We start from the raw sequence: 20,534 nt of genomic DNA, 5'->3' as shown, positions 1-20,534 counted from the left end.
AAAATAGACGAACATAAAATTCCTTGGGTTAAATGGGCACATGTCTTATTACCTTTTGAGGATGGAGGTCTAAATATTGGATCCCTTGACTCAAAAAACTTGGCTTTACTTGGGAAGTGGAGGTGGCGATTTCATACCGAGCCTAATTCTATTTGGGTCAAAGTCATTAAAAGCTTATATGGCCCAAATGGTGGGTTCGATGTGGATCAGCCTCTTCTTCGGTCTTCTACTTGGCATGGTATTATTTGTGCAGGAAAAAAAATTGACAGCCTTGGTGTAGCTTTTAACTCGTCATTCGCAAAGGCTCTCGGGAATGGAGCAGCAACAAACTTCTGAGAAGACGTTTGGATCGGCGGTCAAAGCTTAAAGTCAACATTCAAAAGGCTATACCATCTTGAGGCGGACAAGAAGGTGACAGTGCAGATGCGAGTGGTTCAAATGGGAAACATTTGTTCAGGATCCTGGAGCTGGATCAGATCACCTTCTGGTCGGGCTTTAGGAGAGCTTGAAAGTCTAACAAATCTAATTAATTCTTTCGTGTTCAATAACAGTGACGAAGCAGATTCATGGATGTGGAAGATGGCTCCAAATGGCAGGTTCACAACCAAACTGCTTAATGAAACAATTGAGGAAGTCAGGAACATGGGAAGTTCGCTTAGGATCAAGACGCAAAGAAATTATCTTACACCAAAAAAAGTCGAGGTCTTCATATGGCGTGCGAGATTGAGAAGATTACCCATTCGAGTAGAGCTAGACAAAAGAGGTGTGGATCTTGATTCGGTTCTATGTCGTTTGTGCAACAATGGTATCGAGTCGGTGGAACATACGTTAATCTTATGCCAACAAGCTTTGGAAGTATGGGAAAGAGTGGTTAAATGGTGTGGACTCTCGAATGTGACAAACCTTAGCATTGGAGAGGCTTTTCTAGGAAGATCAACACAACAATTGTCGCCAATTCAAAAGGATGTGTGGCAAGTGGTGGAGTGGACGTGCGGATACCTCATTTGGAAAAACCGGAACCAAAAGATTTTTAAAAACAAATCATGGAATGGGGCGTTGGCTCTAAACAAGATTCAAATCAAATCTTTCGATTGGATTTCACGACGAATAAAAGGAAAGTCTGTAGATTGGTTATCTTGGTTATCGAACCTGATTTCGTGTATTTAAAACTTGTAATTGTAATTTGTATGGATGTTTTCTCAACATCATGTTCGTGATTCTCCCTCTATTGGCTAGCTTGTTTGCTGCTAGCAGAGGGTATATATGCATGTAATTCGTGTTTTAATTTTAATAATATCGTTGCTTTTCTAAAAAAAAATGTGTTTGTGAATATTGAATTAATTTATGTATCGTAGCTAGTTATGTGGGTTTTATTTATATGTTGTTTGATTTAAAAGGAAAGAAATTATAAAGGAACGAACATTAGGGTTTATGTAAATTGTAGGGAGGAAGTTGTAGGTGATAAAGGGGAATTTGAAACCTGCAGTCCCTACGATTTTAAAAATGCAAAGTGGTGATCCTATACTCTAACGCCAAGTTAATTGATTGACGAAAAAAAATTAACTGGCATTAAGTTTAAGATCACCACCGTGCATTTTAAAAATCATAAAGACTATCAGTATAATTTTAAAAAGAAAAGGACGACCTGAATAATAATGAGTAAATGACATGACCAATGAGTAAATGACATGACCAATGGTATAATTAACTCTAATAATAATAATAATATTTTTAAAAGAATTGAAATATGTCATAGAAATTGATTGTTTTTTATTTATTTATTTTACCATTAGTTTTTTTTTTTTGAAAGGCAATATAATTATTATTATCACTAAAAGGATTTACAGATTAGGGATGTGCACACATGCATACTAGCAATATCCCAGGTTCATGAAAACATAAATGATAATTTCGCACAAAAAGCACTAGTCTTCTGATAATGCTAAAAAGGAACATATATTTAGTATCAATATCCTTCCAATATGTAAAGCTTTTAGTTACTATTGTTCTATTTTTATGTAATAATTGTTTAAATAAATAAGTGCGAAGACAAAAGAAGAAAACGATAATTTGAAGACGCAAACGACCAAAAAGCTAAAAAGTACAAAGTACAATCCAAGTGGTTCAAATTATTGATGAGAAACGTCTAGAAATTACAAGAGTACAAGCCGCAAAATGCAAAGTACAAGATATTAAATTATACGAAAAGGCGTTCAAAAATCCGGAACCGAGACATGAACCAACTATCAACGTGCGACTCAACGGAGCTAAAATTACAAGTCAACTATGCACAAGAATATAATATTATATATAATTAATTATATATATATATTATATATTATTTTAATCAAAGCAGCCCACGTTTAATTCTTTTGGTGAGCTGGAATCCGAAGCTCCGTACTCGCGGAGCTGTGAAGCACAAAACCTCCACACTCGCGGAGCTGTACAGTTCAAAGTGGGCCTATAAAAGGCCGCGCATTCTGATCGATTTCCTTACACCTTTTTCTTTTTCTTTCTTTCAATCTATATATATATATATATATATATATATATATATATATATATATATATATATATATATATATATATATATATATATATATATATATTTATATTTATAATTTTAAGTTTAATTTAATAATAATAATAATAATAATAATAAGGTTATTGTAAGAAATGTTTTACGGGTTTTAAAGTCGGAACTCTGTCCGTGTAACGCTACGCGATAAATAATCACTGTAAGCTATGTTCTTCCTTTTTAAATTAATGTATCGTAACTAAGTTATTATTATGCTTATTTGAGCCGAAGTAATCGTGATGTTAGACTAAATATTAAGATGGGGTTATTGGATTTTGTACCATAATTAAGGTTTGGACAAAAGACCGACACTTGTGAACATTGAACTATTGATTATTAATAGGTATGGGGTATTGTCTAATCGAATGACAACTCATTGGAACCTGTCGAACCTATCTTCAAATTAGTTAATATAATAATTATTAAAATGATTATGTATGTCCTATTTAGTGACATTTATACGACATCTTTTACGATCATTTAATTAATTATTCAGGTTGGGTAATTGATTATTCATTCTGATCAAGTGGGTAAATTAATATTCATATCTCATTAAAATAGGGGTGGATTACATACAAGGATAATTGGTGTAATTGTTAACAAAGTAATAAAACCTTGGATTATACGCAGTCGATAACCTGGTGTAATCATTAAACAAAGTATTAAAACCTTGTTACAGTTCGAATCCCTAATTAGTTAGAATATTTGACTTCGGGAATAAGGTTAATTTGACGAGCATTTTATAATTATGACCGATGGACTATTATGGATAAAAACCAGATAGGTATCAAATAAATCCAGGACAAAGGACAATTAACCCTGATAAATAAATTAAAATCAAAACGTCAAACATCATGATTACGGAAGTTTAAATAAGCATAATACTTTTATTTCATATTTCATCGTACCTTTATTTACTGTCATTTTAATTACTGCAATTTACTTTATCGCAATTTAAATTCTGTTATTTATATTATCGTCATTTATCTTTACGCTTAAAATTAAAATCGACAAACCGGTCACTAAACGGTAAAAACCCCCTTTTATAATAATAATAATATTACTTATATATATATTTATATAAATATAGTTTAAAATATATATAGCGTTAAACTTAGCTAGCTCCCTGTGGAACGAACCGGACTTACTAAAAACTACACTACTCTACGATTAGGTACACTGCCTATAAGTGTTGTAGCAAGGTTTAGGTATATCCATTCTATAAAGAAATAAATAACTTGTGTAAAATTGTAGCGTATTTAATAGTATTTCGCAATAAAAATATAACTATTTCGTATAACACCTCGCATAACATCATCTTCCTAGGATGCTAAGGTAGCATCCTAACAAGACTAGCACAATTAAAACTCGATTACATATTAAGAAAACTCTTAGGGTTGTGTAACCAATTATGCCAATCTATACTCGTCTTCGACTTGCACCTCTTTGCGATCCAATCATAGCTTGCTACTTGAATTTCACATATCGCGACCGGGGTATTCCAACTCTCATTCTTGAAAACTTTTTGATTACGATTCTTCCAAATTAGATAAGCACTAGACCATCTAACCGCTTGCCATACCTTTGCCCCTAATGTAGACATTGAGTTACCGGATGTGACGTCGAAAATATCCCCGAGAGATGTAATATTCGATCCATTAAAGCCCCACCACTCTAAGATTTTTGACCAAATCTCCAATGAACGGTTACAATAAACAAGAGAATGATCTACCGATTCGATGTCGTTATCACATATAGGGCAACGCACGGAATTGAGATCAAGTCCTCGTTTATCGAGTTCCGTTAAGACGGGTAATCTTTTTTTCCTTGCCCGCCAAACAAAATCCTCCACCTTTTTCGGCACAAGATTGTTCCTTAAAGTTTCGAACCGATTTATACCTGTAGGAGTCATACTCGAGTTTAAAGCATCCGAGAGCAGCCTTGTTTCAAATTTGCCATGCCTACTCGAAGTCCACCTCCATGAATCACTGTATTCTGTTTTGATTTTTACGCCCCTAATCAGATTATGCAGCTCATTTAAATCACCAATAAGTCTCCCGTGTCGCCTCTTCCAATGCCAATTTCCTTCACAGCTCAAACCATTCCATCCGACTCGGTCAATCACCATGGACTGCTGATTTGTTTCTAGCCGGTACAAACGATTGAATTTCAAATATAAAGGCTCATTCGAAATCCAATTATCAAGCCAGAAGGCTGTGTTTGATTCCTCCCCAATATCCCTACAGAAAGAATTCTTGAACTCGACCCCATCCTCTTCAATGGATGTCACTGTTCTGATAATACTCGACCAAACAGAAGCATAGTTAGATGAAAAATGATGCCCACCCGAATCAAGACCGCCCGAGATGCCATAAAAACTTTTAATGACTCTAACCCACAAGGAAGTGGGTTTGATTTTAAACCTCCACCGCCACTTGCCAATTAGAGCCAAGTTATTATTTTTTAGAGACCCGAGATTAAGTCCGCCCTCCTCGAAAGAAAGAATGACCTCATCCCATTTGACCCAAGAGATTTTCGCATTGTTACCCGACCCACCCCAAAAGAAGGAACGCCTCACACACTCAAGTTTTTTTAATACACATTGCGGGGCACGAAAGAGCGAGAAAAAATACAAAGGAAAACTATTTAACACCGACTTTACGAGAGTCAAACGCCCACCAAAAGACACCGAACGTGCTCTCCAATCCGCAAGCCTTTTTTCAAACTTATCGATCACCGACTTCCAACTAACCTCCTTAGATATTTTTGCCCCAATTGGAAGGCCTAGATAGGTGCAACTTTACACCCAAAAATATTTTCCATGGCCTCAACCTCCTTTGAATCAACATTAATACCAAAAATATTGCTTTTATTGTAATTTAGTTTTAATCCCGAGGCAAGCTCAAAACACTTGAGGAGCTTCATTAGGTTATCAATGTTACACCCACTCCACGAGCAAAGAATATAGTATCATCCGCGTATTGAAGGTGCGAGATAGGGATTTTTTCAACCCCTATTTCTACTCCCTCAAACATAGTATTCCTAACCGCAGCTTTAGCCAATAAGTTTAAGCCTTCTGCCGCTAGTATGAATAGAAACGGAGAAAGTGGATCTCCTTGCCTCACTCCTCGTTGAAGCGTGAACTCATTTGTTGGAGAACCGTTAACCAATATTGAGATCGAAGCCGATTTTAAACACGAAAGGATCCATTTCTTCCATTTTCCCCAAAACCCATAATTCCCATCATTTCAAGGAGGAAATCCCAACATAGCGAATCAAAGGCTTTCTTGAAATCCACCTTAAAAATGAGACTTTTCAGACGCTTGTAATTAAGGAAATCCACACATTCATTTGCTATTAAGGCTCCATCAATGATGTTTCTTCCTCAAATAAATGTGCTTTGCTCATATCCCACGAGATCCGGTACTACTCTCTTAAGGCGGTTCGCGAGAACTTTTGATAATACTTTGTAGAAGCTACCAATTAAGCTAATTGGCCAGTATTCATTTAAGCTCAACGGATCCACCTTCTTAGGAATCAATGTGATAAAAGAGGCATTGCAACCATGTGATAACTCCCCCTTTAACCAAAAATCATTCAAAGCATTCATTAGATCACCTTTGATCATACTCCAAAATTTCTTGTAAAAAGTGATGTTGAAACCGTCCGGGCCGGACGCTTTGTGATTACCACAGTCTTTAATTGCATTCCACACCTCAGTTTCAAAGAATCGACCCTCGAGTTCACTGTTTTGCGAATCAGAAAGTTGAGTGAGCAGCATGCCTGCATTTTCAGCCCAGCCCGAGAGTGTGGGCCTTGACGTAAAAGAATTGGGCCTGCTGAATTGCTTCCGAAAGTGTTCAAAAACAGCACCTTTCACTTCACAAGGATTCTCTGTCTACACTCCATTAATGTTTAACCCTCTTATGTTACATTTATTTTGTTTACGCTTAATGGTGGCGTGAAAATATCTCGAGTTCTCGTCTCCCTCCAAAATCCATTGAATCCTAGCTTTTTGTTTGAACATGTTGGCTTTCACCTTTTCTTTTTCAATCCATCGCCGACCAAATTTAAACTTTATCTTTATATTATTCTGACACGATAAGCAAAGTTTGTTAAGTTAAATCTCAAGAATTTTAAACTGTGTTCATACATTCATTTAACCTCGACCAAATTCTGACGATTCACGAACCATTATATAAATGGATATGATTATATATATATATATATATATATATATATATATATATATATATATATATATATATATATATATATATATATATATATATATATATATATATATATATATATACATATTATAACTTGAGAAATGTTAATAAAGTATTAAATGTATAATACTATACAGGAACGTATTTGTTCCAATATTTTTTTAGCAAGGGAATTATAAAATAATATCAAATGATTGAGTTATCAAGATTCATTATGATATGATTTATGTGTCTCTGTTGAGATGTCCACTTTAAATTAGGAAACCTTTTCTTTTAACGGTATTCGGAATAATTGGTAAAGTGATTTACAAGTAAGAACAAAAGTTAGTGAAGATTTTTGTTTGAATTCCAATACATGCTTTATTATATTTCACTCGTGACCTTTGTTAAGTTAACAATTTAGTTTTCATATTATTTTACGTGAAAGTGAAATTTGGGAATATAGATAACTTAGAAAATAGATATCGACGTTTTACCTTAAAATGATTTCATACGTTCGTTTAATCATTGGACTTTATTTCACACTTCATCAATATTTAGTAATTTAAAAACTTGAAACCTTTTATATATAATTTTACTTATCAAATGCGTTTTATGATATAACGATTTCCATTATTTTAACCCTTTAACAAAATGATTCTTAAATATATACTAGTGTTGGAAAACAAAAGTTATCATATTTATTTGATTTATTACTAAAATGTTTTCAGCTTAGAAAGAACTCTATTATCAAAACATTTTATAAGATATTTTGTTAATGAATTTTGAAGAACTTAATTAAAGCTTTGTATTGAAATTTTGCAAATATACTTCTTATTTCAAAAAGATAAAAGTTTACTAAATGATAGTTTCAAAACGATTTTAAATTATGTGATAAACTTTGAAATACTATTAGTTTTGAAATACTAAATATTATATTACAATTACATAAATATTTCCATTACATACGATATGTACAAGTTTATATTTTTAAATAAAAATATATATATATTTTACAAAGTGATAAAATATAATATTAACTTAGTTATATAACGCTTTGATTTAAAATAATATTTTTATATATTTATTAGTAAGTAACGAGACGTCGATTTAAAGAAGCAAATGACCAAAACACTCAAATGATTAACTTACACTTTGAGTGAGATAGTTTTTCATCGAATTGAGTCTTATTATTTATAAAGGTACATTACACGAAACATAAAGTACTAGTTTTCTAAGCGTACGAAAATGCGTTCAAGAAACCGAAACCGGAACATAAGTCAAGTGACAACGTACGAGTCATCGAAACAAAAATTACATTTTAACTATACACGTTAATATAATTTTTAGTATTATTGTTAAAATGATTATTATTATCGTTATCGTTATCGTTATCGTTATCGTTATCGTCGTTATTATCGTCATTATTATTATTATCATCTAATAATCAATATTATTATTATTATTATTATTATTATTATTATTATTATTATTATTATTATTAAAATTAAAATTTTTATCAAAACTATCATTTTATTATTTTTATCGTTATTATTATTAAAAGTATCATTAATATTAAAACTATCATTTTTATTAAAATTATGATTTTAAAAGAAATATCATTATTATTATTAAATATCATTATTATTATCATTTTAGTATTATTATTAGTTAAAATTATCATTTTGAATAGAATTATTATTTTTATAAAATATTATTATTATTACAGTTAATATTAAAAAGTATTGTTATTATTAAAATTATCATGATTGTTAGAAAACATCATTATAAATCTTAAAACTTATATTTTCATTTAAATTTTCATTTTTATTATTAGTAGTATTATTAATAACAACAATATTATTAACATTGTTATTATCATTAACATGATTATAATATTTTTATCATTATTAGTAATATTATTATTATGGCATTAGTATTATTATAAAAGATCATTATTAAATATCAAAATTATTATTATCATTAGTAAATATAAATATTGTTATTATTATAATTAATATTATTATTATTACAAAATAATACAACTTTTACTTATTATTATTACTATTAAAATTATTTTATCAAATAAATATGTGATACAAAGATATTTTTATCACACGTAATATAATTACATTTATAATACATACCACTATATTTTTATGATATTAAGCGAGCTTTATAAATTTTATTACTTAAGATATATAGAAGTATATTTTATCATATATAAATTTTAATATAACATTTTTATTAATAAATGACTTGTATTATTTACTCTAATAAAATCTAATAAATATATATTATATATATAAAACGACTATATTTAAGTTATATAATAAAAATGTATAAATTTTGAAAGTCATTTTGGGTAAAATTGACTTTTGTCAACTTTTGCATATCAGTCTCGAGCATTAGGATTGTGATACACTACGACTTGACCAAAATTGTTAAATAGATATTGACCAACATATAATTATATATATACTTAATATAGGTTCGTGAACCCGAGGCCAACCTTGCATTTGTCAATGCCGTCATATGCATAATTACTACAAAATACAGTATTGTGAGTTTCATTTGCTCCATTTTTAAATGCTTTTGCAATACATATTTTTGGGACTGAGAATACATGCGCTGTTTTATAATTGTTTTACGAAATAGACACAAGTAGTCAAAACTACATTCTATGGTTGAATTATCGAAATCGAATATGCCCCTTTTTAGTCTGGTAATCTAAGAATTAGGGAACTGACCCCTAATTGACGCGAATCCTAAAGATAGAACTATTGGACCCAACAAGCCCCATCCAAAGTACCGGATGCTTTAGTACTTCGAATTTATCATGTCCGAAGGGAGTCCCGGAATGATGGGGATATTCTATATGCATCTTGTTAAGGTCGATTACCAGGTGTTCACCATATGAATGAATTTTTTCTCTATGTATGGGATGTATATTTATGAGAAATGGAAATATGAAATCTTGTGGTCTATTAAAAATGATGGAAATGAATATTGATGATAAACTAATGAACTCACCAACCTTTTGGTTGACACTTTAAAGCATGTTTATTCTCAGGTATTAAAGAAATCTTCCGCTGTGAATTTGCTCATTTTAAAGATATTACTTGGAGTCATTCATGGCATATTTCAAATGACGTTGCATTCAAGTCGTTGAGTTTAATAAAGATTATTATTAAATAAATGACAGATTAGGTCATTTATAGTTGCATATTATGAAATGGTATGCATGCCTGTCAACCTTCGATGTAATGAAAGTTTGTCTTTTAAAAACGAATGCAATGTTTGTAAAATGTATCATATAGAGGTCAATACCTCGCAATGTAACCATATGTTATTGTATTCGTCCTTATGGATTAGGACGGGTCGTCTCATGTGGTATCAGAACGGTGGTCTTAGCGAACCAGGTCTTGCATTAGTGTGTCTAATTGATAGATATTAAGATGCATTAATGAGTCTGGACTTCGACCGTGTCTGCATGTCAAAAGTTTTGCTTATCATTTTTGTCGGAAATTACCTGTTTATCATCTTAAGTCTAGACACATCTTACTGCATTGATTGCATGAATAGTGTATAGACAAAATTCATATCTTAGCATATCTGCTAATTCATATCTTAGTGTATCTGTTACTGTAAACTTTGCCTGACATATTCCGTAAATTCCTCCGTAATCTACGAAATCTTTTGTTTTATATATACATATTTTATATAATTAGAATACCATCCGATAGCCGGAAATCATTTCATATCGAAAAATCCTTTATTCAATTGTATGAAATGGAACTCGCCACTAGTTCAAGTCTCTCGGATTCCGATATGGAATTTCACTCTAGCTCCGAAAGCAGTGTAACTGGAATGGATCAACCAATTAGCCATCATCTATTCTGGATGAATTGGGGATGGATTCGTAGCTTACTTAATCACTGGAGACAAGAAGAAGGTGATCCCTTCCATCCACCACATTGCCCTCTTAGCGAAGAACCTGAAGCACTTACCGGCGAACCTGTCCGAGACACCATTTTCTCTCTCATTTCCAGAGTGTCTCGTCACGATTATATTTTATCTCAAATTCTAGATCTTATTCACCTGTTCGTCCGAACCACCGATCATCCCGGAATAATAGAAGAAGTCAACGAGATTCGTGCTCGGGTAGTGGCTTTGGAGAATATGGTGCAAAGGTTACAAGCACCAGCAGCAGTACCGGCAGCAACAGTACCACCATCAGTAACACCAACAGTACCATCACCACCACCAACAACAACATCTGTATCCCACACCTCAACATCACAATATGTACCTCGAGCATCAACATCATACGTACCATAGATATCAAGTAGTACCAACAACAATAACCGATGAAGTATTAATCTATAACTTCATTGGAGAAACATTCTATGGCGATTATGTAGTCTCCAAAGTCTCAGAGATTATCTATTCTAGCCTTAACCATAAATCAGATATGTGGACAGAGGTGATGAAAGGAAGAGTAAAAACCCTGACAAGGAGTGGAGCACGATTTACAAGCTGGACTTGTTTTACCAGCAGCATCAACAGTACCGTCAGCATCACCAGCACCGTCAGTGCCGTCAACATCGTCAACATTAGCATCATCTACAACAACACAAGCTCCACCAGATTCATAATCACCGCAAACATCATCACTAATCAATAATGCATATATTGTATCAACGAGTTATGAAGTATTAACTCATTCCCTCTGAAGAATTTATATGTATATTTTATATATATAAAATTTGGAAACCATAGTATATCTTTTTATATTAAGCTATTATGAATGAATTAAATAAGGGTAGATACTACTCGGTTAATTCATATTACTAATATGCAATGATGTACATCCTTCGTTAATGACTTAACCATTGTTAACTACAATCTCTGTTCTAAACTCAATGAATTCCAATTCATAATAAATCAAGTGTATTAATCAATTACATGTTTGATTTTACACTTTCATCTTCGATGTACTCGAAACTTCCTAGAAACATCATTCGTACCTTGCGAAGTTCACAAGAATTCCACGAACACCAACATCATTCACCGAGGAAATATTAATAAAAATGAATAATGAAGTATTAATTCATGATTTCATTTATGTTGAAGAAATAATCCGCGAAGATTACGTAAATTCTAAGGTTTTAGAAGTTATTCATTTCTAGTTTGAGTTGAAAATCAAATGAGCTTAATTTAATATTAACTCATTAAATCTGTATTACATCTGAAGAAAATATACATATATTTTCATAAAGACGGCGATAAAATTCTCTGGTACAACATATTACTTGTGAAAGTTTTAACGGGTAGGTAATACCCAAGAGTTATATAAATTCACAATTAATATGTTACATTCTTCGATTCTGACTCAGACAATCATCAACTATACTCACTATCTTCACAACTATATACATTCTTTTATAGAAATCAAAACAACCATTTGCATCCAAATTCGATTAAATTTTCTGATTTTGACAAATCAGAATTCAAGTCAAGATTTAACAAGTGAGATCACTCTTAGATTTCTACATCTTTCAAAGACATACTTTGAATTCAAAACTGTGCTAGAACATCACTTTTACTCATAAAACCCAGATAGATATTTGTATCATTCAAGACTCCTGATGGTTTCATCATAGACAATCTGCATTTAAACCCTTCAAAATTCTTGAAGACATATCAATCAATGAACAATCGAGAGGATGAACCAACCACACATTATCAACAGAAAGAAGGATTTACGCATATAGCGATACACCTAGATAACTCTCGAAACCAAAGTCATAGATTAACACATATCTGTGTCAGATCCTTTGGCATTTATTACCAAAAATAACTTTGCAATTCCTTTCCAAAGTGGCCAGTTTTATCACAGCTCCAGCAAGTCAACTTCGACTTTTCAGTCGAAACAGTCTTATTATAACCTCGATATATACGTTGCCCTTTCGCCATCGTTACCGGGGAACCATTTATATCCCACCACATTAGCAGTAAACTTACCAACAACTTCATTAATCTTTGACTTTCAGAAAAATCATTATATTCATTGAAACCCTATCATATACTCATCCGCATCTTGTAACGAGAATTGCCATACCAATTATCGAGAATCAGCAATCAGTATTTTGAAATCTAGCAGCATGTCTACATCAACAGTTATATATATACATATAACTTCCATCTCCTAGACTTACATACTTCGAATGTGAAGTTTCTGAAAAACACCCCAATCTACGAATTAGTTCTTCGAATTTTTGGAAAAGTTGAATGAAGCAGCAGAAACTGTAGACAACCGTAACAGTTAAAAGTTTGATGATAAAGAATAGTGTGTTGGCAAAGCTCAGAAAAAGAGAAGGTTTGGAACTGGAAAACGGATTGAGCAAACCATGAAGGAGGATGTGGACAAATCACAACGACTAAATCTGCCTTCAAAGAATCCAAATGATTCAGTGTCTGCTGAAGTCTTTAGCGAATACCTTACTCCTGACTCTAAACCTTTACGGACAAATCTTCATCATCATCCATCGATGTTAGAAATTCTAAGATATCATCATATCTTTCTTTATAAATATCCTCGATATTTCAGAAGATATTTTCATAACAATTTTTATCTGAAATCATCTATCTCTTCGCGCTATCTGTATTACATCATAAAGGAAACGGTTTAGTTTCAATATTCTGTATACCTTCAAGTTTAAATTATGAATGTTTTTGAAGTAGTGTTGGGAACTGAAGCATGAGTTAGTATAATATAATGACACTTGATCAACGTGATTATATTATAGTAAGTCATGTTGAGTTTCTAAATGGAACGTGATGATTCACATATCATAACATCATCATGTGCTATGTTACACGACTCTTGTATTCTACTTAAACTCTAAACATATCAAGAAAATATTTTCTTGATGATTCGGCCTTTTTCGAGGTATTCTGGTAATTTGACAAACCAAGATCGTGCCATTACAATTTCCTTCTTAGAACATTAACCATGTTCATTTCAAAATTCATATCTACGAACTCTGGACCCTTACATGCGGTGCTTGATGGAAACAAGAGAAAACAAAAGAATGAAGGTCCGAAATAGAAATTGGAGTATAAATCGCAACAAATAGGAAAGAGCATTAACTGTGAATAACAATGATTATAGAAGACAGAAGCAGGGACTTTGAAAAATAAGGAAAGATATAAAGCCCGACAACAACACATAAATTACAAACTGTGTATATCAATATGTATTGCCACGTAAAGACACGGGGGAATTAAAAACACTATAACCCCAAGGTAATAGTAAAAATAAATAAAATCCTCCGGTGATAGATGAAAAAGAAGAATGACAGATATGAAAGTTAGGAGTTTATCAAGAATTAGTACTGGATGGAGTATATTAACGAATGCTTTAAAGTATGAATTGAGGAAGAAAGAATAGAAGATGTGAGCTGTGGAAATAAGAAAAAAAAGGGGGTGGATTTATAGTGAAATATCCGACAGAGAAATCGAGACAGATTATCGCATTTAATCAAAGTGGATCCTAATTTTCTTAACTACCGAAGAACCAAATCTTATTACGAAGATTTTCTCTAAATCTCTTGAATTCCGAAAATCAACCGTGACTACGCCACCGGTTAAAACTAACCTACATTTACTTATTTCACTCTTTTGTGATAACTTCACTCATACTCTTCACATAAACGGATTGTTTTATCCATATTACTTAATGATGATAAAATTCTATTTATCAACTCATATTTGTCATGAAAACATTCTTATTGTTATCCATGACGACCTCGATCAAATTTCAGGGATGAAATTTCTTTAACGGGAAGGTACTGTGACAACCCGAAAATTTTCGACCAAATTTAAACTTTATCTTTATATTATTCCGACACGATAAGAAAATTTAGTTAAGTTAAATCTCAAGAATTTTAAACTGTGTTCATACATTCATTTAACCTCGACCAAATTCGGACGATTCACGAACCATTATATAAATGGATATGATTATATATTTATGTACATATTATAACTTGAGAATGTTAATAAAGTATTAAATGTATAATACTTTACAGGAACGTATTTGTTCCAATATTTTTTTAGCAAGGGAATTATAAAATAATATCAAATGATTGAGTTATCAAGATTCATTATGATATGATTTACGTGACTCTGTTGAGAGGTCCACTTTGAATTAGGAAACCTTTTCTTTTAACGGTATTCGGAATAATTGGTAAAGTGATTTACAAGTAAGAACAAAAGTTAGTGAAGATTTTTGTTTGATTTCCAATACATGCTTTATTATATTTCACTCGTGACATTTGTTAAGTTAACAATTTAGTTTTCATATTATTTTACGTGAAAGTGAAATTTGGGAATGTAGATAACTTAGAAAATAGATATCGACGTTTTACCTTAAAATGATTTCATACGTTCGTTTAATCTTTGGACTTTATTTCACACTTCATCAATATTTAGTAATTTAAAAACTTGAAACCTTTTATATATAATTTTACTTATCAAATGTGTTTTATGATATAACGATTTCCATTATTTTAACCCTTTAACAAAATGATTCTTAAATATATACTAGTGTTGGAAAACAAAAGTTATCATATTTATTTGATTTAGTACTAAAACATTTTCAGCTTAGAAAGAACTATATTATCAAAACATTTTATAAGATATTTTTTTAATGAATTTTGAAGAACTTAATTAAAGCTTTGTATTGAAATTTTGCAAATATACCTCTTATTTCAAAAAGATAAAAGTTTACTAAATGATAGTTTCAAAACGATTTTAAATTATGTGATAAACTTTGAAATACAATTAGTTTTGAAAAACTAAATATTATATTATTACATAAATATTTCCATTACATACGATATGTACAAGTTTATATTTTTAAATAAAAATATATATATATATATATATATTTTACAAAGTGATAAAATATAATATTAACTTAGTTATATAACGTTTTGATTTAAAATAATATTTTTATATATTTATTAGTAAGTAACGAGACGTCGATTTAAAGAAGCAAATGACCAAAACACTCAAATGATTAAGTTACACTTTGAGTGAGATAGTTTTTCATCGAATTGAGCCTTGTTATATATAAAGGTACATTACACGAAACATAAAGTACCAGTTTTCTAAGCGTACAAAAATGCGTTCAAGAAATCGAAACCGGAACATAAGTCGAGTGACAACGTACGAGTCATCAAAACGAAAATTACATTTTAACTATGCACGTTAATATAATATAATATATAATTAATTATATAAATTAAATAAATAAATATATATTATATAAAATAAGTGTCCGCAGCCGAAATAATGCAAATGTGAGCTGGACAATATAGCCATGCGATCGCATGGCCTTTGCCCATCAGAACCATGCGATCACATAGAAGCTGGGGCAGGAGAACATCTATAAAGCTCGAGCATTTCGGACGAAATCATTCATCAATCATTCTTGCATTTCTCTACTATATATATATATATATATATATATATATATATATATATATATTATCATTATTATTATTATTAAGATTAATATTATTATTATTAATCGTATTATCATTATCAGTAGTATTATTATTATTAGTATTATACATAAAATACTACGACGAGGTTATGCTCAAGTGTTTATAAAATGGGGTTTTGAGTGAGATAGAACTAAGAAAATTATGGGTTATAGCTATGGAGGTTATGGGTATAGTTCGGGGATATTGCTTGTGAGTCAAACTAGTGTTTATCATCTCCGTTGCGTCTACGTACTTTCCTGCAATATTGAATCACAATATTGATACGTGAGCACTCATAACTTAAATTTTATATATTAATAGTGTATCCCTGACTAGTGCTCGAGTATTTATGATTATGCATGCTTGTATGTTTAATTTCGTCGTTAAATAGTTTATGATAAATCACGAATTTGTTACATGTGAGACTAAGATAAGGTATATGATATGCATGTCGTTGGAAAGCTGGCGAAAAATTAATAACCTTTCATTTAGAAAGCGTATGATTTTGATGAACGGATTAAAAGATATCATCAATTGAATTATCTATAATTTTAAGTATTATTGTTAAAATGATTATTATTATCGTTATCGTTATCGTTATCGTTATCGTTATCGTCGTTATTATCGTCATTATTATTATTATCTAATAATCAATATTATTATTATTATTATTATTATTAGTATTATTATTATTATTATTATTATTATTATTATTATTATTATTATTATTATTATTAAAATAATTAATATTTTTATCAAAACTATCATTTTATTATTTTTATCGTTATTATTATTAAAACTATCATTTTTATTAAAATTATGATTTTAAAGAAATATCATTGTTATTATTAAATATCATTATTATAATCATTTTAGTATTATTATTATTAAAAATTATCATTTTGAATAGAATTATTATTTTTATAAAATATTATTATTATTACAGTTAATATTAAAAAGTATTGTTATTATTAAAATTATCATGATTGTTAGAAAACATCATTATAAATCTTAAAACTTATATTTTCATTTAAATTATCATTTTTATTATTATTAGTATTATTAATAACAACAATATTATTAACATTGTTATTATTATGGCATTAGTATTATTATAAAAGATCATTATTAAATATTTTTATCATTATTAGTAATATTATTATTATGGCATTAGTATTATTATAAAAGATCATTATTAAATATCAAAATTATTATTATCATTAGTAAATATAAATATTGTTATTATTATAATTAATATTATTATTATCACAAAATAATACAACTTTTACTTATTATTATTATTAATATTATTTTATCAAATAAATATGTGATACAAAGATATTTTTATCACACGTAATATAATTACATTTATAATACATACCACTATATTTTTATGATATTAAGTGAGCTTTATAAATTTTATTACTTAAGATATATAGAAGTATATATTTTATCATATATAAATTTTGATATAAAATTTTTATTAATAAATGACTTGTATTATTTACTCTAATAAAATCTGATAAATATGTATTATATATATAAAATGACTATATTTAAGTTATATAATAAAAATGTATAAATTTTGGAAGTCATTTTGGGTCAAATTGACTTTTGTCAACTTTTGCATATCAGTCTCGAGCATTAGGATTGTGATACACTACGACTTGACCTAAATTGTTAAACAGATATTGACCAACATATAATTATATATATACTTAATATAGGTTCGTGAATCCGAGGCCAACCTTGCATTTGTCAATGCCGTCATATGCATAATTACTACAAAATACAGTATTGTGAGTTTCATTTGCTCCCTTTTTAAATGCTTTTGCAATATATATTTTTGGGACTAAGAATACATGCGCTGTTTTATAATTGTTTTACGAAATAGACACAAGTAATTGAAACTACATTCTATGGTTGAATTATCGAAATCGAATATGCCCCTTTTAGTCTGGTTATCTAAGAATTAGGGAACTGGCCCCTAATTGACGCGAATCCTAAAGATAGATCTATTGGGCCCAACAAGCCCCATCCAAAGTACCGGATGCTTTAGTACTTCGAATTTATCATGTCCGAAGGGAGTACCGGAATGATGGGGATATTCTATATGCATCTTGTTAAGGTCGATTACCAGGTGTTCACCATATGAATGAATTTTATCTCTATATATGGGATGTATTTTTATGAGAAATGGAAATATGAAATCTTGTGGTCTATTAAAAATGATGGAAATGAATATTGATGATAAACTAATGAACTCAACAACCTTTTGGTTGACACTTTAAAGCATGTTTATTCTCAGGTATTAAAGAAATCTTCCGCTGTGCATTTGCTCATTTTAAAGATATTACTTGGAGTCATTCATGGCATATTTCAAATGACGTTGCATTCAAGTCGTTGAGTTTAATAAAGATTATCATTAAATAAATGACAGATTAGGTCATTTATAGTTGGATATTATGAAATGGTATGCATGCATGTCAACCTTCGATGTATTGAAAGTTTGTCTTTTAAAAACGAATGCAATGTTTGTAAAATGTATCATATAAAGGTCAATACCTCGCAATGTAACCATATGTTATTGTATTCATCCTTATGGATTAGGACGGGTCGTCTCAATCGCCTCCTGCAATCTAACCATTTCTCACGCTCGGCATCATTCATCCCATTATTTTCAGCCTTGATTTCCCACTCGTGCGCTTCTTTTTAAGAGTAATTATCTCATTATCTAAACCTCCAAAGGTACAAGAGCTCCAAGACTTGAGGGCAAACTTTACATTTTTCATTTTATCTCTGAAGTTGCAGTCGAATCTAGACCCTTTAACCGGTTTACCCCAAGCTTCATTAACAACATCCTCAATCCCTTCCTTATTAAGCCATTCATCAAAGACTTTAAAGGGTTTTGGGCCGAAGTCAATGACTTTGTCCCGTAAAATAATAGGAACATGATTCGAAAGAAATCTATCCATTGTTGTAATGGACAGATCATCTCAAAGTCGAATGAAATGATCCGGAACAAGAAAACGAACGAGTTTGCTAAACTTGGTGCCATCATCACTAATTCTTGTAAGCCGCATTTTAGTGAGACTAAAATACGAAATAATACATTAATACCTCATAGTATAGTAATCTAAAATACACACATAACTAGACATATTTATCATCTAAGTGTACCCATTTTGAATTTTACTTAATTCAATAGTTATATGAAATAACATAAGTTTTTATCATTAAAATATTCAATGATTATCATTATCATTTAAATTAATCCTATATACTAAAAAGAGTCTCAAAATTGATCGTTTAAACCCCTTACATTTATCAAACGACAACCTAAAACATTTACAGAACACCCCCCCCCCCCCCAAACAACGTTAGAATGTCAATTTTTCTGGGGTTAAAAGTGTAAACTCATTATTCTTATAAAAAAAAAAACTAAACCAAATTCCACCTAAATTTTTAACGGGCAGTATCTTCTCGCTCGCCGCGAGTTAAATTTTTCGGACTTCACCGTACAACTCGAAATAATTTTACGAACACAACGCAACTACCTATGCGCGAAACGGACGTTTTTTAAAAAAATGCTAAACATTTCGAACTATCTTTCATACATATATACACACGCATAATAAACTACCCAAACTAATTACATCATATCGATGTTTCCGTCCCCTTTTTTACACAATTTTTTCGACGCTAGAAACGCGCAGACCATTAGGTATATTATGTACTAACCACGTGTATTCAAACACAGCCGCAACAACGCGTTATCGATTCTGTAAATACATAACGCTACGTTAAATATGAATATGCAACCCGAATGGCCCCGCCGCATCCGCATCCCGCGGGACGATTATACTCTAGTTTAAATTTAAATTAATATTCAAATAAAAGATTTAAGAACTTATTAATACATTGCGATCAGGATGATCCCACTGGGATATAATGAGATCCCATAGGGATCCCGATTTCTGATCCTGATTTATTTGTCCTTGAGATTTTTTTCGTTCTAACCACAATAATCTCCCACTTGAAGATTGAACGAACCCTACACCGATCACCTGTCTTGAGTTCATTCAACGTACTAATCTATACCGTCAAGAAAGCTTCTTGGAACGAGCACATTCCAACCACTCGAGCTGACAACTTTCAGTAAACAACACTTCAACTACACTTGCCAAA

General features: G+C 30.8%; 2 protein-coding genes across 2 annotated transcripts in view; one reads left to right on the top strand and one right to left on the bottom strand.

The window, feature by feature from the left end:
• Nucleotides 1-423: 423 nt before the first annotated feature.
• LOC139868892 (uncharacterized) lies at nucleotides 424-1,167 on the top strand. The gene has a single exon (XM_071857230.1). It carries the CDS (start codon nucleotides 424-426, stop codon nucleotides 1,165-1,167), a length of 744 nt encoding a protein of 247 aa, XP_071713331.1.
• Nucleotides 1,168-3,950: 2,783 nt separating this feature from the next.
• Nucleotides 3,951-20,534, bottom strand: part of LOC139868891 (uncharacterized) — a 31,781-nt gene continuing 15,197 nt past the window's right edge. Inside the window, exons 2-4 of the mRNA XM_071857229.1 lie at nucleotides 6,045-6,476; nucleotides 5,523-5,790; nucleotides 3,951-5,362 (exon numbers count right to left, since the gene is read on the bottom strand). Of these exons, the coding sequence (XP_071713330.1) occupies nucleotides 3,951-5,362; nucleotides 5,523-5,790; nucleotides 6,045-6,476 (2,112 nt within the window). The remainder of the gene's footprint in view (nucleotides 5,363-5,522; nucleotides 5,791-6,044; nucleotides 6,477-20,534) is intronic.

The sequence above is a fragment of the Rutidosis leptorrhynchoides genome, chromosome 9 (assembly GCF_046630445.1).
Source record: "Rutidosis leptorrhynchoides isolate AG116_Rl617_1_P2 chromosome 9, CSIRO_AGI_Rlap_v1, whole genome shotgun sequence".
NCBI classification, from domain to species: Eukaryota; Viridiplantae; Streptophyta; class Magnoliopsida; order Asterales; family Asteraceae; genus Rutidosis; species Rutidosis leptorrhynchoides.
The sequence above is the reverse complement of the archived record's forward strand: the minus strand, read 5'-3'. Positions and strand labels throughout refer to the sequence as shown.

What these genes read in the sequence shown, in the direction of transcription:
- LOC139868892 (XM_071857230.1), top strand. Translation starts at nt 424, where the DNA reads ATGCGAGTGGTTCAAATGGGAAACATTTGTTCAGGATCCTGGAGCTGG.